General features: G+C 36.9%; 1 protein-coding gene across 1 annotated transcript in view; it reads right to left on the bottom strand.

Annotated features, from left to right (window-relative positions):
• Positions 1-25,148, bottom strand: part of Dhc16F (Dynein heavy chain at 16F) — a 1,052,459-nt gene that overhangs the window by 338,880 nt on the left and 688,431 nt on the right. Inside the window, exon 44 of the mRNA XM_068227815.1 lies at positions 18,303-18,548. Coding sequence (XP_068083916.1) covers positions 18,303-18,548 — 246 coding nt within the window. The remainder of the gene's footprint in view (positions 1-18,302; positions 18,549-25,148) is intronic.

Below are 25,148 nucleotides of genomic sequence, written 5' to 3'. Positions count from 1 at the left end.
TATGTGAGAAAGAATACATTAAAAAACACGTACAAGGTCCTATCCTAAACGAAATAACAATAGACTAGTTACACATGGTAAAATACACTAGTGGTTTCTTAATATTAAAATGAGGCCATCATATGTACAGTATAACAATGAAAGTAATCAAAGTCTATATGATATTGAGTTCAATGGTAGTTCTACGTAGTATATACAAATGTTGGCAAAATAAAATACAATTTATAATTACTGTACACTTATTTATAATTGTTAAAATTGACGAGGTAAAACATTCCAATTTGTCTATTTGTAATTTGGCTCCAACCAAAATAATTCGTCCTAGGATTCATGAGGTAGTCAACTCCGTTGGTCACTCTCTATGTGAATGGAGTGCACAGTGCAAGTGAACAGCTTTTGTTGATTATAAAAAGAGGCCGTGCTAAGACAGAGTTAAAACAACACCGGCTTCAAATGAAGTTAGTTAAAAACATCATTAGATTCTTCCTAATTGACTAGAGGTTTGTGTATATTTTGTTGTTGAAGTGTGGGAAAGTCAGTTGTTGGTTGAATGAGCAACGGTCGAAAATGTTGTGCAGTGCAATCGGTGTTTGAGCTGTCCTACATGTGAGGGAATCTGAAAATGGAGGATTTGTCTTAATTAGTTAAGTGAAATAACGGAAAAAGAGAAAAAAGGGGGGAGATTATTGAGAAATGATGTGAAAGTTAAAACTCACCTTGAAAGCTGTTGAGCTGTTACCTAATTGCTAGGAGGTTTGTGGAGCACTGGCTGTCGCTAATGTCCTGCTCCTCGTGTTGTATGTGTGACGTCTTAGAGGATGGGAGTGGATTTGAGAAGGCGGAGCTGTGGGTATGTGATTGGCACTTGGGGAGGAGTTGTGTGTATTGGAGGGAGAATAGGGGCGCGATGAGTTGAGCGGCTTAGTGGGGGTGCTTGGAGAGCTTGTTTTGAGAACGTTAACAAGTCTTTTGTCTTTCAGATTGAAACTATTGAGCGAAAATATTAATTGTTCATAAAGAGGGCTTCGGTTGTTTATTGGATCCTTTAACTTTTTATTCTTATTATATTTTTGGTCCAAAAAAATGTATAAGATTCCGAACCCGGTCATGAGCCTGCCTTTATCTAGTCTTTTTAAAATTTGGAGATCCTGTTCGATTGTGGTAAAACTATGTCCGGTGTCTTTCATATGGATGCTCATGGCTGAGTGTTTATTGTGCTTTTGGGCATTGAAATGTTCTGCATATCTAATTGCAAAGCTTCTACCAGTTTGACCGATATATGAACTGTTACATTCAGCACATTTCAGTCTATAAATGCCAGAGCCCAAAAATTTATTGTTGTCCGAGTTTATCTTATTGTGGTTGAAAAATAGCTTTTGGTCAGAATTATGGGTCTTATAGGCTACCTTAATATCATGTTTTTTTTAAAGGGGTAGCGATTTGATGTATAATGGGGTTAACGTAGGTGAAAGATGCATATTTAGGCTTATTAATTTTTATTGGGGAGAGGTTAGTGGCCAATTTCAATTTCACTTCATTGATTATTTTCTGTATGATTGAGGGATTGTATCCATTGAAAACAGCTATTTCTTTTATGGTATTTATTTCTTTTTTTAAATTGATGGTTGACATGGGAATTTTTAATGCTCTGTACACTAAACTGTAAAACGAGGCTTGTTTGTGCGATTGTGGGTGAAGAGAATTTTGTTTCATGGTTGTGGGAGTGAATGAAGGTTTTCTGTGAATCTGGAAATCGAAATTGTTTAAAGTCCTGGTGATTGTAATGTCTAAAAAATTGATGAAATTATTGTCCTCATCTTCTTTAGTAAACTTGACGCAATTATCAAGGCTGTATAAGTAAGTTAGTATGTCTTCACTATTGTTGCAGCTTTTGTCTATTATTGCTAGTGTGTCATCGACCTAGCGTAGCCAAAGACACAAACCATTAATGCTGTTTGTTATTTTACTATTTTTGAGGTTGTCCATATAAATTTCGGCGAGTATTCCCGAAATGGGATCACCTTCTTGTTTGTATATCTTATTATTGAACGTAAAAGAATTGTTATGAAGGACGAAGGTTAGTAATTTTAAGCATTCTTCTATTTCTAACTGACTTAAGGTGCTGTGTTTAGAAAGATTAGTTCGTATGATTTCGATAGTTTTCTTAGCGGGAATGTTCGAGAACATATTGGTAATGTCGAAACAGCCCAACGTACAAAACTTCTCAGTTCCTCCAAAAATTCCTTAAGAAACATTTCACATTTCATAATAAGCACCCTATTAAAAACTCAATAGAATTATGCGAAACTTTAAATAAATTTAATTTGCAGCCTAACCACATAATGTGCTCATTTGACATTACCAATATGTTCTCGAACATTCCCGCTAAGAAAACTATCGAAATCATACGAACTAATCTTTCTAAACACAGCACCTTAAGTCAGTTAGAAATAGAAAAATGTTTAAAATTACTACCCATTCGTCCTTCATAACAATTATTTTATATTCAATAATAAGATATACAAACAAGAAGGTCTAGCCATGGGTGATCCCATTTCGGGAATACTCGCCGAAATTTATATGGACAACCTCAAAAATAGTAAAATAACAAACAGCATTAATGGTTTGTGTCTTTGGCTACGCTATGTTAATGACACACTAGCAATAATAGACAAAAGCTGCAACAATAGTGAAGACATACTAAGTTACTTAAACAGCCTTGATAACTGCATCAAGTTTACAAAAGAAGATGAGGACAATAATTTCATCAATTTTTTAGACATTACAATCACCAGGACTTTAAACAATTTCGATTTCCAGATTCACAGAAAACCTTCATTCACTCCCACAACCATGAAACAAAATTCTCTTCACCCACAATCGCACAAACAAGCCTCGTTTTACAGTTTAGTGTACAGAGCGTTAAAAATTCCCATGTCAACCGTCAATTTAAAAAAAGAAATAAATACCATAAAAGAAATAGCTGTTTTCAATGGATACAATCCCTCAATCATACAGAAAATAATCAATGAAGTGAAATTGAAATTGGCCACTAACCTCTCCCCAATAAAAATTAATAAGCCTAATATGCATCTTTCACCTACGTTAACCCCATTATACATCAAATCGCTACCCCTTTAAATAAACATGATATTAAGGTAGCCTATAAGACCCATAATTCTAACCAAAAGCTATTTTTCAACCACGATAAGATAAACTCGGACAACAATAAATTTTCGGGCTCTGGCATTTATAGACTAAAATGTGCTGAATGTAACAGTTCATATATCGGTCAAACTGGTAGAAGCTTTGCAATTAGATATGCAGAACATTTCAATGCCCAAAAGCACAATAAACACTCAGCCATGAGCATCCATATGAAAGAGACCGGACATAGTTTTACCACAATTGAACAGGATCTCCAAATTTTAAAAAGACTAGATAAAGGCAGGCTCATGACCGAGTTCGAAAACTTATACATTTTTTTGGACCAAAAATATAATAAGAATAAAAATTTAAAGGATCCAATAGACAACCGAAGCCCTCTTTACAAACAATTAATATTTTCGCTCAATAGTTTCAATCTGAAAGACAAAAGACTTGTTAACGTCCTCAAAACAAGCTCTCCAAGTACCTCCACTAAGCCGCTCAACTCATCGCGCCCCTATTCTCCCTCCAATACACACAACTCCTCCCCAAGCGCCAATCACATACCCACAGTTCTGCCTTCTCAAATCCACTCCCCTCCTCTAAGACGTCACACATACAACACGAGGAGCAGGACATTAGCGACAGCCAGTGCTCCACAAACCTCCTAGCAATTAGGTAACAGCTCAACAGCTTTCAAGGTGAGTTTTAACTTTCACATCTTTCATTTCTCAATGATCTGCCCCTTTTTTCTCTTTTTCCATTATTTCACTTAACTAATTAAGACAAATCCTCCATTTTCAGATTCCCTCACATGTAGGACAGCTCAAACACCGAATGCACTGCACAACATTTTCGACCGTTGCCCATTCAACCAACAACTGACTTTCCCACACTTCAACAACAAAATATACGCAAACCTCTAGTCAATTAGGAAGAATCTAATGATGTTTTTAACTATCTTCATTTGAAGCCGGTGTTGTTTTAACTCTGTCTTAGCACGGCCTCTTTTTATAGTCAAAATAGACAAATTGGAATGTTTTACCTCATCAATTTTAACAATTATAAATAGGTGTACAGTAATTATAAATTGTATTTTATTTTGCCAACATTTGTATATACTACGTAGAACTACCATCGAACTCAATATCATATAGACTTTGATTACTTTCATTGTTATACTGTACATATGATGGCCGCATTTTAATATTAAGAAACCACTAGCGTATTTTATCATGTGTAACTAGTCCATTGTTATTTCGTTTAGGATAGGACCTTGTACGTGTTTTCTAATGTATTCTTTCTCACATATTATGTTCATAATTTCCAACCAGATGTCTGGTTTAAATCTGAGGTGCTTTGATATGACTGATGATGCCCCACATGGGGGCGAAACACGTCTCCACTTTAACGATGTTTAACTAAAAATGTTAACATCCTGTAATGTATTGAATAGGTTGGAGTCCAATAAATTCTCTTATATTATTATTGAGATTCTTTCAATACGGAAAATAAAATGATTTTCATTACACCCTGCAATGTCTTGAACATTTTTTACTGTGGGAAAACAGATGTCAACATTCAAATTATAACAACAAGCAGGGGGATACTGTGGATATATTCTACCAACTACAATGACATGTCATTGTGTTTATTCTGTTATATGTTCTCTTTGATGTTCCTACCTCAGTACATACACAGCTGTATTTTTGTAGTAGTGACAACTGCAGTATTTATTTTCTAGATATATAACATACATACAAAGTTCTAGGTTGTACAGGCCTCCAATGTAACTACCAGCATTATGTACAACATGTTCCCATTGATGCGGAAGCCTTTGGATACCGTCAGCACTGCCTAATCACTGGATGGTGTAAAGAGAGCGATCAAATGCTTGCAGCACATCTTCAGCTGTTCGGAAGTGAATTCTATGCAGTCGTTCCTTCATTTTAGGGATTAGGTCAAAGTCACAGGGACTTAAATCCTGAGAGTATGCAGATTGTAGAGCACTTACCAGCCCCAGTGATTGAACAAATCAGACACCGTTCCTGATACATGCATGCTGGCTTTGTCATGTATAATGATGGGCGGGTTATGAATGAAGTGCTGTTATTTGCTTCTCAGCACTTCTTGCGATTTGTTTTGCATAAAAAAGCACCAGTACTCCACATTAATATTCTGCCTTGAGGGAACAGTATGCTTTATGATAATACCATCCCAATTGTAGGCAAGAATAACATTCACAATTGTACGGGTGTACCAACTGGTTGTTCTAGCACATTCAATTGATTCCTACAGTAAAGGATGTCCAAACAACATGGAAAATTCCTGTCATAGTCTACAGATAGAGTTACCACCTTACAGCCAGATGGTCCAAGTTCATTTCCTGGCCAAATGCTATCTCGATATCTCGAACATCTTAGAAACATTTGGAATACACATGTACTGAAAATGGTTAGGAAGAAAATTTACACACTTTCTTCCATTAAAATAGCAAAATTTCCTTCCATTTCTATGTCAAACAGGTTGCTCTAAATATAGCTAAACTTACATGAATATTAAACCACAATTCACGGGACTGGGAAAATATTCTAAATTGGACAGTTTTCTGGTTCACTGACTAATATAACTTGAAAACAATATTCTTCAACCCATGGGTAAATAATGCCAATATCAAGCTGCTATTATTATTATTATTATTATTATTATTATTATTATTATTATTATTATTATTATTATTATTATTATTATTATTATTATTATTATTATTATTATTATTATTATTATTATTATTATTATTATCTACATACTTACGTACAGACTTTATTTGGTATAAATCATGGTTGTATCATTTATTATTTGTGTGTTGTATGATCTGTCTTGTGTAACAAAACATGTGAGGTTATGTCACGAAACTTCTGCTGCATGTATATTAATACAACTTTATTTAATGTAAGAACACATAATTAATGGTATGTAATTCATTATTACCTGTAAATATGATGTATAAATCCAGTGTAATGTTGTGCAACATAGGATAATAGTCTAGAACAACGCACCTTTGTCACTCGAGTTTTATAGAATGTCCTATCCATTTGTACATAGGTTATTGGAGATTCGAGAAGACGAGAGAAAGCATGTTGTGTCATACTTTTCTAGAAGCCTGGCCAGGCAAGGTATATAAAGAGACAGTCTTGGATTGTTGAGTTGAGTTGAGTTGCGAGTGTGAGTCATTCTCGAGTATGTGAACTCATGTTCCGTTGAAGTTGTTATGCTATGTTGTATTGGTAGTGTTTTGTAGTTGGGTGACATGCTAATGTGGCAGTCTTCTTCTTCTTCTTCAATTCAGTTCAAGACGTTGGTTCATTAATGTGTATATAATTTGTAAATAGAACAATGTACATAATTGACAGCATCTCGTGTATGTATCTTTGTGATTACGATAAACTGCACCACTTAAAACACAACCTGAATTATGTTACACAATTCTTTGGAAAAAAACTGCAAGTCACAATGTAGGTTTTATTTTGAAGAAAAGCCTGTGCTGTTGAATACCGCTGACTGTTTTGTGTGACTTGTGAAGTAATAATTCTAAGAAATAATTGCTACAACTGCTACAATTTCTCAAGATTATATCTATTTTTCCAAAACTTAATATAAAAGTATACATTGTCACAAGGCACCTGCATGAGAGGAAGTATTTCCTAAATAAATAAGTTGTGTGATTGTGGTATGTTGGCTAGAAACATTGACGTTTTATTGTACACCTAAAAGATACTGTTTATTCCTATAAGTTATGTTAGGTGATTATTATTATTTTATTATTATGGTGTATATTTATATAATATTTAGCTTTCAGGTCATCTACATAGAGTTAAGTAATATCACTGATAGAACTGTTTTCACTTTTGGTTATGATGTACTGTTTCTCTTTTACTTTTATGCTTTGGATTTATTTTATTTTATTTGTTGAACTTTGGCTTTGTAGGCCTAATAGAATATTTATATTTCTTTTATTATTCTGTAAGTTATGTGGTTAAGAGTAAGTGAAGATCACAAACCCTAACTTTACTGTCAATCAATCAATCAATCAATCAATCAATCAATCAATCAATCAATCAATCAATCAATCAATCAATCAATCAATCAATCAATCAATCAATCAATCAATCAATCAATCAATCAATCAATCAATCAATCAATCAATCAATCAATCAATCAATCAATCAATCAATCAATCAATCAATCAATCAATCAATCAATCAATCAATCAATCAATCAATCAATCAATCAATCAATCAATCAATCAATCAATCAATCAATCAATCAATCAATCAATCAATCAATCAATCAATCAATCAATCAATCAATCAATCAATCAATCAATCAATCAATCAATCAATCAATCAATCAATCAATCAATCAATCAATCAATCAATCAATCAATCAATCAATCAATCAATCAATCAATCAATCAATCAATCAATCAATCAATCAATCAATCAATCAATCAATCAATCAATCAATCAATCAATCAATCAATCAATCAATCAATCAATCAATCAATCAATCAATCAATCAATCAATCAATCAATCAATCAATCAATCAATCAATCAATCAATCAATCAATCAATCAATCAATCAATCAATCAATCAATCAATCAATCAATCAATCAATCAATCAATCAATCAATCAATCAATCAATCAATCAATCAATCAATCAATCAATCAATCAATCAATCAATCAATCAATCAATCAATCAATCAATCAATCAATCAATCAATCAATCAATCAATCAATCAATCAATCAATCAATCAATCAATCAATCAATCAATCAATCAATCAATCAATCAATCAATCAATCAATCAATCAATCAATCAATCAATCAATCAATCAATCAATCAATCAATCAATCAATCAATCAATCAATCAATCAATCAATCAATCAATCAATCAATCAATCAATCAATCAATCAATCAATCAATCAATCAATCAATCAATCAATCAATCAATCAATCAATCAATCAATCAATCAATCAATCAATCAATCAATCAATCAATCAATCAATCAATCAATCAATCAATCAATCAATCAATCAATCAATCAATCAATCAATCAATCAATCAATCAATCAATCAATCAATCAATCAATCAATCAATCAATCAATCAATCAATCAATCAATCAATCAATCAATCAATCAATCAATCAATCAATCAATCAATCAATCAATCAATCAATCAATCAATCAATCAATCAATCAATCAATCAATCAATCAATCAATCAATCAATCAATCAATCAATCAATCAATCAATCAATCAATCAATCAATCAATCAATCAATCAATCAATCAATCAATCAATCAATCAATCAATCAATCAATCAATCAATCAATCAATCAATCAATCAATCAATCAATCAATCAATCAATCAATCAATCAATCAATCAATCAATCAATCAATCAATCAATCAATCAATCAATCAATCAATCAATCAATCAATCAATCAATCAATCAATCAATCAATCAATCAATCAATCAATCAATCAATCAATCAATCAATCAATCAATCAATCAATCTGCAGTTTCCAGCTTTTGGCTGGGTCTGCTTAAATAAATAAATAAATAAATAAATAAATAAATAAATAAATAAATAAATAAATAAATAAATAAATAAATTCATTAATTAATTAAAGTTGATTTTTTTTAGAACTGGAATTAAAGGTAAATAGCCACATGGGAAGACCACAAGTGTTTAATGAACGTACATCATGTTGACTCTTCAGAACCATACTGAGCGCTCAACGGGCTACTGTGAGTCAGATCACCACCCAGTTGAATTCTGGGAGTCAGGAATCCATTTCTACCAGGACTGTAAGGAGGCATAGGCTTCACCAACTGACAAACAACTCATGTCCCTTTGCCGACACCTCAAAACAGAGCTCAACAATGTGCATGGGCCTGTGAACATTGGCAATGGACCATGGAACAGAGACGGTGCGTGTATGATCTGATGTATTCCGGTTCCAGTTGTATCGAGTTGATGGGCGCATGACTGTGTGGCACATGCCCCATGAAGCTATGGATCCTGTGTGTCAACAAGGTTTTGTCCAGGTGGAAGGTGGCTCAGTTTTGGTCTGGGTGGCATTCTCATGGTCGCAATTAGGCCCCATTGTCTGGCTGCAGGGAGCAGTGACAGGTGCACATTATGTAAACATTCTTTCAGACCATCTGCATCCCTATCTGGCCCTAGAATACCCTGATGGAGATGCCATGTTTCAACAGGGCAATGCACCATGTGAATGCTCTGTGGTGGCATGCAGGTGATTGGAGGAGTACTCCAGTAAAGTTACGACCATAGATTGTCCCTCCAGATCCCCCGATCTTAATCCAATAGAGCATTTATGCCATGCTGTCGATGCTGGTGTAAGCTCCATGAAACCCGCACCAACTACACAAGACCAATTGTGGGTAGCAGTGCAGGATGTGTGGGTCCAGATCCCTCCAGAACAAATTCAACACCTTGTAGAGTCGATGCCTCGCTGTATTGCTGCAGGTTTGGGGGTTTGCTGAGGAGCAACTCATTATTAACATCGCATTCAGTGTCTTCCCATGACTTTTGGCCATTCAGTGTATTTTAACAGTTCATGATCATTGTAAACTCCCACGCTGGTATCTTCATCTTGTCGCGATGTGGGAGCTTGCGTGCCTAAGTGATCCTGAGAGCTATGCCGGCGGGAGCATAAGCTCCTGGTAGGGCCACCCAAGCCGGACAGGTCAAAGGTGATAGGCCAGACTAAGAGGGATACCCTGGTCCTCCAGGTTGGGGGTTGATCACGGGGCTAACAACCCTATATTGGAAAAACAACTCGTTACGAAACTCACAGACAAGAACAGCCGGACTGATGATAATGGTAAACGACCCACGCGAGGAAATGGAAGATGCAAACGGAAATATGATATGTATGTAGCAACCTGGAATGTACGAACCCTGAATAAACCAGGAGCCCTAAACAATCTAAAACAAGAAATGGAGAAATATAATATTGGAATAGCAGCAATTCAGGAAGTCAGATGGAAAGGAAATGGTGTTTTTAGAAGTGGTAGATATACAATTCTGCATAGTGGAGGAGCCAAAGGTACAATAGGTGGCACAGGCTTCCTAGTGGATGACAGATATAAGTCAGCAGTTTTGAATTTTAAACCTGTAAATGAAAGAATATGCACTCTAAGGATGAAGGCCCATTTTTTCAATATCACCCTTGTGTGTGTGTATGCACCTACAGAAGAGGCTGAGGATGAAGAGAAAGACATGTTCTATGGACAATTGGAACAAGAAATAGAATGCATCCCAAGACAAGATGTAAAAATCATACTTGGAGATTTCAACGCTAAAGTGGGTAAAGAAGAAGCCTATAGGGAGACAGTTGGGAAGGAAAGTTTGCATGATGAGTCAAATGATAATGGACAGAGGCTAATTGATTTTGCCATGGGAAACTCAATGGTGGTAAAGAGTACATGGTTTCAGAGAAAGAATATACGGAAACCCACTTGGTGTTCACCAGATGGTGTCTTCTTTAATCAAATAGACCATGTAGTAATTGATAGGAGACATGCATCTCACGTACTACAAGTTGACAGTTGTAGGGGAGCTGATTGTGATTCGGACCATTACTTGGTACGGGTAAAATACAGGCAACGTATTGCAACTTACAGGTCTGCTAAGAAAGGGAAAGCTCCAAGGAGATATATGGTCTCAAAATTGAAAGATAAAGAAACTGCACAACTATATGAATGCAGGATGGAGAAGAAATTGGAGGCTAAACAACAAAGCTGGGCAGTGGAAAACATCGAAGGAAAGTGGATTTTATTGAGGGATGCATTGCAGGAAACTGCGGATGAAGTACTAGGAGTTGAGGTAAAGACCGAAAGGCAAGGATGGTTTGATGATGATTGCAGAAGAGCAGTTGAGGAAAGAAATGAAGCAAGGAAGAAAATGTTCAGCAGGAAAACAAGAACATATGTAGAAGAATTTAGGAAGAAGAGGAAAGAGGCAGACAGAATTTGTAGGAGAAAGAAGAGAGAGGCAGAGAGGAAATGGATTACAGATTTGAAGGAACAATATGATATGCAAGAAGTACGGAAGTTCTATGGGAAAATAAAGGATGTACAGAAAGGTTTTCAACCACATGCTGTATTCTGTAGAGATAAAGAAGGAAACATGATTGGGGGAAGAGACCGGATTCTTGACCGATGGGCGGAATACTTTAGTGAACTGTTGAATGTGGCTGCAGAGACGGTGAGATTGGAAGAAGTGGATGGGCAGCCTTGGCAGGATCCTAGCCTAGATTTAAAACCAGTGCCTGTACCATCTATAGAAGAAGTGAGGACGGCAATTAAGTACTTGAAGAATAATAAGGCTCCAGGAAGTGATAACATTTCAGCTGAGATGATTAAATACGGGGGTGAGCAGTTGACGCAACTTGTTCACCAACTAATTGTGGAAGTTTGGGAAACAGAACAAATGCCAGAGCATTGGAGCTTAGCAATTATTAGCTCAATTCATAAGAAGAAAGATAAAGCGAATTGTGAAAATTATAGAGGTATATCTTTGCTTAGTGTGGTTTATAAGGTCTTAGCCAAGGTTTTGTCTATGAGACTCACTCCACTGGTTGAGCAGATACTAGGAGACTACCAAAGTGGCTTTCGACAGGGTAGATCAACAACAGATCACATCTTCACTGTCAGGCAAATAATGGAGAAATGCTATGAATATAATGTGGATGTGCATCAGCTGTTTGTGGACTTTCGGCAGGCTTATGATAGTGTGAAGAGAAGGAAACTGTATCAAACAATGATGGACATGGAGTTCCCAACTAAATTGATAAGACTGGTACAAATGACCCTAACAGGTACTAAATGCATGGTTAAAATAGAAGAAAATCTTACTAAAGAGTTTGAAGTAAACCAAGGTTTGCGGCAAGGGGATGTGTTATCTACCCTGCTCTTCAATGTGGTTTTGGAGCGTGTGATGAGAAAGGTGGAGGTCAGTAATCCAGGCGGTACGTTGTTCAACCGTGTAACACAGAATCTGGCTTATGCTGATGATGTTGATATGCTGTCTAGAAGATTGAAAGACCTAGAGGAAGGACTGGATAGATTAGAAAAGGAAGGAGGTGAAATGGGCCTAAGAGTGAATAATGCCAAAACTCGTTACTTGTTTGCATCTAGGAGGACCGTAGTAAGGGAAGACAAGTGCATAAAATTAAATGGGATTAACTACGAGAGATGTGAAAAGTTTAAGTATTTAGGAGTGCTGGTGACAAAAGATAATGACATGAAAGAAGAAATAAAAGCGAGGATTGCTGCGGGCAATAGGGCTTACTTAGCTTTATTGAAAGTGTTTAGATCACGTAGCCTTGGTAGAAGATTAAAGTTGACAGTCTATCGAACAGTACTACGACCAGTGGTAACTTATGGCTCTGAAACATGGACAATGACCAAAGTAGATGAAGAACTGTTGAACAGATGGGAGAGAAAAATACTGAGAAAGATTTTTGGCCCGGTGAAGGAAGGGGAATTGTGGAGAATAAGGGAAAACAAGGAATTGGAAGAACTCTATGGACATCCAAGTATCGTAACCGAAATAAAAAGCAACAGATTAAGGTGGTTGGGACACGTGGAGAGAATGCCAGGTAATAGGGCTGTCAAGAAGATCTATAAGGGAAATCCAGGTGGTAGAAGATGGAAAGGAAGACCCCGGTAAAGATGGCTGGATGATGTGGAGGAGGATTTAAGAAAGATGGGAATAAGAAGATGGAGGAGGCGTCCAGAAGATCGTGAAGATTGGGCTACAATCGTCAGAGAGGCCAAGCCCTACAAGGGCTGTAGCGCCGAGGAGTAAGTAAGTAAGTATGATCATTGTAAAGATATGTGGAAATTTTTTAAAATTGATATCTTTTTGGTTTCTACTGATGGGATCCTTATTTTTTTCAAGAAATTACTATCTGAAAAGAACTGCTCAGTTTTTATGTATTCTTGCTCAATTTTTTGTGCCTTCGTCTTTAATTATTAAAACCATTGTGTTTCCTTTATCAGTTTGGTTATTATTACATTGTTATTTTTTATGATCTAGATACAGAGTTATTGTTGTTGGTCCTGAGAGCAACACTGATTGTTTGGGTAGGTTTTCTGTATATATTGTATTTAAGATACTTACAATTTCTTGTTATTATTGTTATATTATAAATAATAATTTGGGTCCTTATGCTGCTTTCTATTTCATTTAGAGTCAAATCATTTAAGTTCTTGATTGGTGGGTGAAATATTTGGGTAGTTTTACTGTACTGTGTTCCAGAAATATTTTATTACTATGAGATTAATCAATATTTGTTCAAATTATCATGATTCTTGGGTAAAAATAATATTTGATCATGAAAAATGGTAGACTTTCCAGAGTTTTATTCTTTAAAAGCATTATGTAATTTCCTTCTGATTTCAAATCTTATCTCATAATGTTCTCGCACTGGATCCAGAACATCCACCAGGAAGTGGTCCCATCGTAACATGGGAGCAATCCAGGAACTGCTCTAACTGCTGGTGAGTTTGGAACAAGTCTCCATAGCCATCATTCTTCCATGCAGAGGATTCACTCCCTCCCTCAGGACTCGAACTCTGGATTCCACAACCTGGGGCATTGCTTTAAGTTGCTTTCCTTTTTTTTTGACTAGTTTGGTAGTGCCTCTTACCAGTTGAGATTCACTGGAATAACCTTTCCTAAACCCAAAGTGCTCTCTGTCAAACCTGTTACTAATTTTGCAAACATGTCTAATATAATAAAAAAGAATGCTTTCCCAAAGTTAACATGTAACATATGTCAAATTGACTGGCCTATTTACCACCCTTCCTTTTGTACACTGGGGCTGCTATAGAAACTCTCCATTAATTTGGTAGAGCAAATTCATTCCAACAGTGATCAAATAAGATTTTCAGATATAGTACTATATCCCAATTCACTGGCTTTAGTATATTCCCAGAAGAGTAGGAAACAATTAGTGGAGCACACTTGTTTATAACAGAGTAAATTTTTTCATAAAACATGCCGACAGCAACATTTATGTCTGTGCATTCGTGCATGGGATTCCAGTTGGTGTGCTGAAGTTCCATGTAAATTAAAACAAATCTGGGTTCCTTGTAATTATAATGAACGTCTGGTTTAATTACAGTGCCATGACAGAATGAAGTAATCAACAGCAATACACATAATGCAGGATGGTGACAGTCATCAGTAGTGATGCACATAATACAGAATGGTGATGGCCTTAAGGTACTAACAGTTCTATGCTCCTGGAGACATTGATGTCTGAATGACTGCAGAAGATTAAACTAAGGGTGTTTCTGTTAACCCTCTTGAAGCCAGGCAGTAGTACAAGCACCAGCCCTTTAAACTTCCAAAGCCGATCAGATCAGCCTTAAAAAATCCAGTTGGGAGTTGTCAACACCGATTATATCACCTGGCATAAAATTCTATGATATACATAATTTTGTGGCAGCCTATAGTGACGTGCATACTTTTGTGACAATCTATAGTGAAGAGACTACAAGTTATTGTGTGCCTGACTATGCTTTGGCAGTTTTAAGAGGGTGTTCTAGCTTTCATAAGAGTTGCTTCCTGTGTTTAGAAATACTGCTGGTCAGTAAGAGATTGCTCCTTGCAGTGCGTGAATTTGTGAAAATAAAATGGCAAGTGATTCATGTGATATTTTTTCAGTGGGTGTTGACGACGATAAATTAATGGGGTATTTGGAACAATGTGAAGTTAACTCAGATGATTTATTATAGAATAATGAAGTTAACGCAGATGATATGTTACTGGATAGTGATAATGAATTTAGTTCAGAGAATAGTAACAAAATTATACTGGACATATCCCCTGGATCACTGCAGCTAAAGAAGAGATGTTCCTTTATTTCTAGTGGCACTAGAGCTACTGTGAATGTAGTGGTAGATGAAACTAATGATGACAAAGATGATGATGATTATGTGTCTGGAGAAAATTTTATGGAAATTTCTCCCAACAAACCTGACAAGATTCCTCAACTTTATGTCTCCTTCATGGAATTTCCTGGACCTAAACATGCCCCTCCATCTGATTCTCCACTCAAATCATACTTGAGTTCATTTTTTAGTTTTTCTCTGCTACACCTTATAATAACAGAGACCAATTGTTACCCTGACAAACTCTTTACATGTAACAGACTGTCACCTAAATCTCAATCTTGATGTTGGAGATGCACTACAATTAATGAAATAAGGGTGTTTGTTGCTGTCACCCTGAATATGAGACTAATAAGGAAACCTAGTATTGTTTCTTATTGGAATATTGTAAACCATTTCATTACACATTGGTTTGGACATATGGTTTCAAGAAATGGAATTCAGCTTCTTTCAAAAAATGTTATTTAGTTGACTAAGTTAAATTTTCTCCTTTTGGCTCTCCAAAATATGATCCCTGTGCTCAATTTCAGCCTCTCGTAGACCATACTATTAGGCTATTTAGACATCATTATACTCCTCATCAGCAACTATCCAGAGATGAAAGTTTAGTTGGAACTGAATGCCGTACACAACTACTCCAATATATGTTGAATAAGCACCATCACAAGTGGGGGATAAAATTTTGGATGTTGTGTGATGCAGTTAGTAAGTATTGTGTCAAGACTTTTACATGTCAAGGAGCAAAATCCATTGAAGACAAAAATGAAATAAAAAATAATGGACTAGCCTGGGGAATTATTTTATGAAAGGTCTTCCTGTTTATGCAGATAATTATTTTACATCAATCCCCCTTGCAAAACATTTATATTTAGTTGGAAAATTTATTACCGGCACTATACAAAGAAGCAGGAAGGGACTACCAGCTCCTGTGAAAAAGCCATTCAAATTAGTTTGTAATTATTATTTCACACCAGGGCTGATCCTTAATTAAGACCATGGCCACTTCCTTCCCACTCTTAGGCCTTTCCTATCCCATCGTCACCATATGACCTATTTGTGTTGGTGCAACATAAAGCAAATGAAAAAACTTTCAGACAGGGACCAATTTTACTAGTAGGATCTAAACAGAAAAGTCTCAGGGATTGTTACAAGTGATGTATTGTGCAGGAAGGATACTGACTGGAGGATGATTGGGGATTTAAATGAGACTATGGAGTGGGTATGCGGGAAACTGGGAGTGAGATTTGTAGATCCTAATGGGTGGGTAGGAGATAAGAAGCTACCGGGGCAACAGCCCTAAATGCAGATAACTGATGATTTATTCGATGACTGATTAATAAACAGCAGCAGGGAACCATACCTTTCCCCTTAGTAATAATTTTAGCAGCAGAGCCTCTGAGTGAAGGTTGGTTACCAAGCTGTTTAGAACCATTATATTCCTTCCAACTGACACAAATACACCCTCTCCTCTTCTGTTGTTAGCCCTGTTGATCCTGTACAGTCAGTAAAAATTACTACAGACCTCCGTACCATAAAGTCTTGATGGAGCCGTGTTTTGATGCAAATCAATATGTCTATGTCACTCAAATACACATTTGCATTGAATAAATGTAGTGCCAAGCAAGTGGCTGCATGGTTTGGTCACATAGCTGTCTGCTTGTATTTGGGAGAATGTGGGTTTGAACTGCACTGTCGACAGTCCTGAAGATGTTTATCCGTGGTGTGCCATTTTCACACAAGCATATCATGGGGATGTACCATAATTAAGGCCATGGCCGCTTCCTTCCCACTTCTAACCCTTCCGTTTCTCATCATTGCCATAAGACCTATCTGTGCTGGTGTGACGTAGAGCAAATTGTAATTGAGTAAATCTAGTTTTGTCCTATGTTCTCTAACATTTTGATAATAATACTAGGATTACAATCAGCTACAAGTTTATTTATTTTTATAGGTCTTTGACATCATGAAGATGCTGGAGTTGTGGAAAACCTAATGTACCGGTACTTAAAAAGCATATTACCATAAAGGAGAATTGAAGATTAGGTGTGGAAATCAGCTGGAGGAGTGAGAGAATGGAATCTATTATGGGAAATGAACATACCTTAACACTTCAATTTTCACTGAGCAAGGTATGCTACCTATTATGATTTATGCAGGAGAGGTCTGGCCAAGGTAAAGAGGGATCAAAATTAAATTATAGAAATTATGTCAGAAGACATGGAGTCAGAAAAGAAGACATATGGACATAAATAATAGTAAAAACAATTTAATAATAAAATGAAAAGAATAGGCTGAAATGGTTTGAACATAATAAATAATAATGTCAAAATAAGGAAAGTAAAGCAAGTTTGAGGAATATACACATTAGTTAAGAGCAGTATAAGACAACAGGATACAGACAATGACACAATGATAGATATGGAATGGTAGAAGATAAATGTAAAATAGTGAGTTAACATATTTGCCATGACATGATTAAAGAAGACTAAGAGGGGATTAGGGATTGGAATTATTTACCAAGGGAGCTGTTCGGTAAGTTCCCAACTTTTTCAAAATTATTTAAGAAAAAACTAGTTAAACCACTGATAGGGAATCTGCCACCTGGGTCATTGCACTAAATGCAGATCAGTGGTGTTTGATTTTCAAGAAGAATAAAAAATTCAAATTGAACTGGAGTTCTGTCTCATGTGCACATTCTTTTACAATATTTTTAGTGGTGCAAGTCCATGCAGTTGAACTTGTTCAAGCAGGTGCTGTCATCTGAAACAGCTACAGGTGTGTATATGGGCAATAAGTTAAACTAACCCAACCTAGAAAATTAATGATCCTATTTACTCCGATAACTTTAAAGTTATTATGGACAGTGTATGATTAAATCTTGTGCAGCTATTTGGAATATGGAAGTTCTTGTCCTAGGAGTTGTGAGTAACTCACAAAAGAGTGAAACAGTTTAAAAATAAAAAGTGAATCCAGTCAATTCTTTTCTCAGCAATTAATATTTGGCCCTCTCCTTCCCTCGAGGAACTTTCATAGAGGGAATGAGAAATAGCCTGATGGTATCAAACCATGGACTTCACTTTGAACTTGTCAGCAACCTGATGGGGCACATAAAGCAAGTAAAGAAGAGATTAATATTTTAATTGTACTCACTTCATTCTCTTGGGTTCCACAACACGGTACACCTTGGCATAGCTGTCCATAGCCCTCACCCACATGCACATCGATTTGCACACTTTGGAATGAGCAGCGACAGCTTCAGGTACAAAATCAGGATGATCTACATACACTTTCAGTTTCTTTACTAAACTGTCTGGGATATTATCTTTGTCATACTCCTGCAACTTTTTCAGGAAGTTTGTATCTCCTAATATAATTTTAGCAGTGGCCCAGTCAGTTCTGTAAGGCACAAAGAGGTTAGTTATTTCATGGCACAAAAGTCCCTGAGTTTCATAGTAAGTAATCACATAAAACAGTCTACAATCTGAGAGCTCTAATTCTCTCATTGAATATGATACTGTACAGGAAAAAATAAACCATACACATTTAAGATAAAATGAACAAGCTGTGGACAGTTGAATTAAATATATGGAGGATAAGGAATTTATGAACTCTTTACCACTTGGAAAATTCCCACCAAGGGGCTACAAACCTGTCTCATTCAGTGCCAAAGAAGAAGAAAAAGAAGAAGGATCATCATAACTTGAATGTAACTATTTCTGATTGCCATGTAATGCCCCCACCTCAACAACTTTGTAAGTCTGGAATATTAAAATGGCAATCGACTTTCCATTTATTTTCGAATGATGTTAGCAACAGTTCAATAATTCACAATTCGATACATTTTAAAAATGGTATTTGTTTGTAATCTATGCAAATAATCAATTCAGTGTGAATGTAGGAAACAGACAGAGAACAGTGATTTACCGTGTAAGCATGTGTGGATTAAGCAAACACAAAGGAAATGCATGGGTCCATTAACTAGAATGCAAGTGTATTATAACAGTAGCAGTTTGTTGGCCAATAACCTACTGGTGGATGGAGTTACTCCAGTTGCTGTATACAGTAGGAAAAATGTTAGACTGATACATTTCCAAACTTCCTTCATAATCTGTACACCTGAGACAACCAGAGGCCACACTGTAAGTAAGTGGGAATACAATTGCCCAGTCATTAATCTTTCCAAAGTAGTTGGCTACACAAAAGAAACAGTGAGGCTATGGATAAGAACATTTCAGGAGGACGGCATGGATGGTCTGAAGACATGTCAAAAGAGGAAAGACCTAGAAAGGCCACCAGGGAGCAAAATAGGGCCACTGTAGAAGCCAATAATAAATATTCATTACTCCCAACTACAGTGATAGAAACAAATCTTCATTTGCCAATGTGTTCTATAACAGTTCACCAACATCTCCACGCTCGATATACATCATCACAGACCCACCAGAAAGGAAGCCCTTATGCTGGGCCATAGAGAATCATGCATTTCCTTTTGCCTCAACAACCCCAGAATTCTAATAGTCAGTTATCTCGGGCAATAAAAATGTTTTTCAATCAGACAAGGATGAAAAGATTTTGGTGTAGTGGCCCGACAACGCACGCTACTGCCCAGGACACATTATAACCACAACACAGAGAGGAAGGATCAGCTTAGCCTTTTGGGGGTAGATAACCACTGCTAGAGTGGGAAAATTAGTTCAGGTCTCACTGAGGATGGACTCTGAGTATATCCTTGTCCTGAAGGAATGTACGCTGCTCATTCTCCAAATCCTCTACCTACTGGAAAAGCGGTGGTGATTATTATTTTATGAGGAAGTACAACTAGGCAACCATCCTCTATATAACACTAATCAGAGAGAAAAATTGGAAGGGATCTGACACTTCAAAAAATGAAGGTATCAGTCAAAGAAAGACAAGGGCCACAAAGGGCCACAAGGGCCACAAAGGGCATGAAAATGAAGGACTCCCTAGTCCTCGCAAACCTAATAACATCGGGGTCGGAAAAGAACAAGAGTTGACCAAGGAAGGTCAGATAGGATAGATGAAAGTGAGGAGCCTGGCACAAGTAAGTGAAAGCAATGCCAGGACTCATCTGAGGGCCCCATGGTCACCAACCCACGCTCCATAGTTCAGAACCTGGGGATACGATGCCTACTGTTAATCTCATGCACAATAATAGCAGTGCGCACAAATCGCATACAACTTAGCTCCGAGAGCCCCAAGATATGTCAGTTCTGGACTGGCCAACAAATATTCTCAGACCTTAATCCCATCAAAAACATCTGTGTCAGAAATGCAACACTGAACCTCTCAGTAATCATGCTGAAGTATGGGAGAGAATCAGGTGGTGCCTTTGTATTTGTAGCTTTCTGGTTTTCTCCAGTCCTCAGAGACTAAAATCAGTTTTGAACAATGGGGGATGGTGGTATTATTAAAGAGCTGAAGAAACTTTCTTCTCCTTTCAATATCTCCACTTCCTCATTAATTCCTTATCCGAGATGTTATAATATTAATTTTGATTGAAGAAAAATGAAAATTTATGGTTTATCTTTTCCTCATAGTAGTTCCCCAAAAAAACTGAACACTACCTTTTTAAAAAATACTTTCCTTGCAATTAAGCGAAAAGTATCCGCTTATTTTTCATTTTCATTTTCAAATAATCGAAAAGTTCTACTTCATAGTTCAGTTGATGTGACTGCTGTGTCTTTCCTCTTGAGACCAGGATGCTATTTGAATATACTAATATGATTAATATGATGAGGAAGATCATCCATTATTTTGACTTTAATGTGTTACAATATTACAGCTCACATGGTGAGGCGAAACATGTCGTCTTTTTACCATGTTTGAATTTTGGCTAGTCCGTCCTGGGCGCTAAGGGTTACTCAGTCTCGTGAAATAAACTGAGGAGCTCTCTGATATGAGAGCAATTGATCTGGTTGAGAAGACCAAGTAATAAGGATGAGGAAGTGTTTGCATTGACCATGTGACACTCCACAATTTCTGCAGACCATATGGCTAGCCAGCTATCTTCTTGGTAGGTGAAGGTCCTCTGGGGCTATAGAACACAGGTTACAATATTTCTGAGTTTTAACATACTGTTTTAAGTAATAAGGTGATTTATATGGCCTCACGGATACTGAAAACAGTAATAAACAATTGAAACATTGAAAGAAAACCAGTCATTTAAATACTGCAGACATAACAAATAACAAATTCTATTTCTACTGGTTGTTAATCACATGTAAGCAGCTTTCGAATTATTAAATGCCTAAAATATGAAATGACATCTGGACATGCATACACTTCTCAATACAGTTGTGAAGAAGTTAATGGGGAAGGGCAACAACAATGGACCTGTAACATTTTTCAATATTCTCTTCTTAAAAAATATTTCTTGATAAAAAGTGTTACTTGGATCTACCATTTGGAACAACTGATACTTGTTTCTTTTTCCTTCTTCTACTACTTTCTCCTACCTTTGGGAGGTTATGAATGAAAATTGTGTCTTACAGGTCGATCTGGCCCTGTTTTACAACTGGATGCCTTTCTCGATGCCAACTCTATATGGAGGGGTGTAGGCCTATTCACTGCTTCGTGTTTCTATGGTTATTAGAGGTGAGGTATATTGTCTGTAAATTAAGAGGAGTTATTGGGAAAAGCATAAACACTCAGTGCCCGAGCTGGAGAAATTAACCAGATGCATTTAATATAGCCGTTCCAGAAGGGAATCGAACCCAGGACCCTCTAAGCCAAGTGCCACTATTGAGCATTGTAGCCACAGAAACAGACCATTTGATACCTGATGATATTTAAATTAGAGTAGAGAATAGTGACAGCAGACCCTCTTCTCTACCCTGTGGGAACTAGGCCTAGATGAGAAGACAACCAGACTGGTCCAAGCTACCTTGACGAACATCACCTCCAAAGTCAAGTTCAAGGGTGAGCTCTCTGAGAGCTTTCCCATCCAGACAGGGAGATGGCCTCTCTTGTATCCTCATTAACTGTGTACTAGAGAAGATCATCAGGGAATGGACTGCCACATCGTCATCAGAAGCAGGACTGAGGCTTGGGAACCTCACCAACTACAGAGCCTCTACAGTATTGCAGCAAAAACTGGCTTGAGGATCAACGTACAGAAGATGGAATGTATCACTAATATAAAGCAAGCCCCTTCTACAATCCCACTAAAAAACAACACCATAAGTAAAGTCAAATACTTAGGAGAATGGACCTCAGCAAGCAAGAGCAAAACTTTGGCCATAGACACCAGGTGCACCAAGTTAGAGAAGGCCTATCATTCCTGTAAAAATATCAATACCTCCAAATACCTCTTCAAGAACCTACAACTGAAGCACTACAACTCAGTAGTGAGACCCTCTGTACTCCTCACCTTTGAGTGCCTCTTGATGAATCAAAAGGGTCCACTCAGAAAACTAGAACTTAAAGAGAGGAAGATCTTGAGGAGGATACTGGGACCCATAAGAGAGGACGACGGCACCTATAGGATCAGGCACAACAACAAGCTCTACGAACATCAGGAAGACATAGTCACATGTATAAGGAAAAAGCGACCAACCTTCTATGGGCACATGACCTGCCTGAAACCCTGCAGGCTTACCAACAGAATCCTCACAGTGACAAGTAGAGGAAAGGCTTCTAAGACCAAGTAGATCACCTCAGTAAAATCAGACCTAGAGGAACTACAGATCCCATTAGAGACCATACAGAACCAATCTCAGTACCAACAGGCTATCCTACAGGGAGAATTCCCACTGTCCCTCACAAGCAAAAGGAGTACAGGGACCACCAGGCCTAAGTAGACAGATAGAAGAAAGGAGGCACATAGCCAGAAAATGAAAGCACACTGGACCAAGAAAGAGCAGAAGACCATAGCTATAGCTAAGAGTTAAGATGAGCCCCATGGTCCCTAGAAGACCAAACCAAACTGAAAAAATAATATAGAAGAATAAGAAGAAGGACAAGATATTAATATCCCAACAATTTACAGAGGTCTTCAGAGATATCACCATGCCAAAAATTTATTCCAAAGGGGTTTTTTACATGCTGTTGAAAGCTCCAACATAAACCTCTATCAATTAATCTTTTAAATACCAACAACTGAGATGTTTTCATGGGTTGAAGAAGAAATCAATATTCATCACAAATATGGACAAAGTGGTAATAGGTAATTATAAAAGTTAAAAACTGAATAGTTATATAGTGGCTGCAGTGGCAAATCACAATTTGTTTGTTGATATTTCATACCACTTGAAATGAAGTAAAGTATACCTACAACATCAGATAATACAGAAAATTAGCAACTCGCTACTATTCATCACCTATTGAATAAGTAATCAAAATATATTGAAAGGTTCACTTTTAAAAATTCAGAATAGAAAGATGAGTTGGGATATGCAAATTGAATCATAAAGAACATGGTCATTCCTCTTCACAATTTGATGGAAAGAATTGAACTTGAACTGAATTGAAGTATATCTATAAATACTGTACCTAGATGGGTTAGGTTTTGTGTCATAATTTGAGATATCACAGGGATATCATAATGTTAGGCAGGCATATAGTTTCTGTGACCATAAGTTGCTTGCTATGGCCCAATATTCACTACCCACAAAGAAACACAGTAACACAGACGACTGTCTCCATAGAGATTAAGGAAGTTCTACTCTTCAATATTAAATGCATTCCTAGTTAAGGAGCTTAGATAAGCCGAGATCATAGGAAGAGACCAGTCCATTAATTGTCTAGTGGAAGGAGGCATGGAAAGTTCTGCTCCGACCCAACCCACCACGTAAACCAAAATACCGAGAAATGGGATGATATGAATGGTTGTTTGAACCTCTGGGTCTGTCGTTGCAAAGGATGGTCATGCATTTTGAGAAGGAATATTCAAACACCCACCCGCTCTGTGGACCAATCAGAAAATTTTGTTGCAGTCTTCAAAGAATACAGTAGTGCCACCTCAAATTCTGTGATGCTGTGACATAGCTAACTTTACTGTTAATGATAAATCAATCTTGCTGATCACAGAAGCACAACTGCAGGGATTTTTAAAGGCCATCACCATAAGAAAATACAATAACTTTTATAATTTAATGTAACAATTTCTGAGAATCATTCCCAGCTAACCCATGATTGGCCAGATGCACATGACACTGATACTGAAATCTGAAAGGCCGCAAAAGGGGGAGGATTCAAATTTAATCATAACTCTTAATCTCATGATAGATCAATCAATCAATCAATCAATCAATCAATCAATCAATCAATCAATGGCAGATTCCCTATCTGTTGTTTTCCTAGCCTTTTCCTAAATGATTTCAAAGAAATTGGAAATTTATTGAACGGCTCCCTTGGTAAGTTATTCCAATCCCTAACTCCCCTTCATATAAATGAATATTTGCCCCAGTTTGTCCTCTTGAATTCCAACTTTATCTTCATATTGTGATCTTTCCTACTTTTATAAACGTCACTCAAAACTTATTCGTCTACTAATGTCATTCCACGCCATCTCTCCGCTGACAGCTCGGAACATACCACTTATGGAAAATTCTAAATTCCCATGGACGGAATTTAGAATTTTCCATTCGGAATTGCTAGGCGGGCAATAATTCCATTGTGAAGATTTATCTCCCATATGCAGTTATCAGACTGTGCCTCTTATAAGGGCTTCTGACAAGTTCACCTGCATACACCCCAGCATCAGTGGGTAGGGTCTGACACATCCCACTCTGATGAGTCTAGTGTCAGACCTAAGACAAAACGCTGGTTAATAGAGCAAACGCCTGAAAAGCCTTACATCTGATATGTTTTTGACATTTTTGACATACCACTAAGTCAAGCAGCTCGTCTTCCTTCTCTCAATTTTTCCCAACCCAAACTTTGCAACATTTTTGTAACGCTACTCCTGTGTCGGAAATCACCCAGAACAAATCGAGCTGCTTTTCTTTGGATTTTTCCTGTTCTTGAATCAAGTAA

Source organism: Anabrus simplex, chromosome 5, assembly GCF_040414725.1.
Source record: "Anabrus simplex isolate iqAnaSimp1 chromosome 5, ASM4041472v1, whole genome shotgun sequence".
In the NCBI taxonomy this organism is placed as follows: Eukaryota; Metazoa; Arthropoda; class Insecta; order Orthoptera; family Tettigoniidae; genus Anabrus; species Anabrus simplex.
Note: the sequence above shows the minus strand (reverse complement) of the source record. Positions and strands in the feature narration are given on the sequence as shown.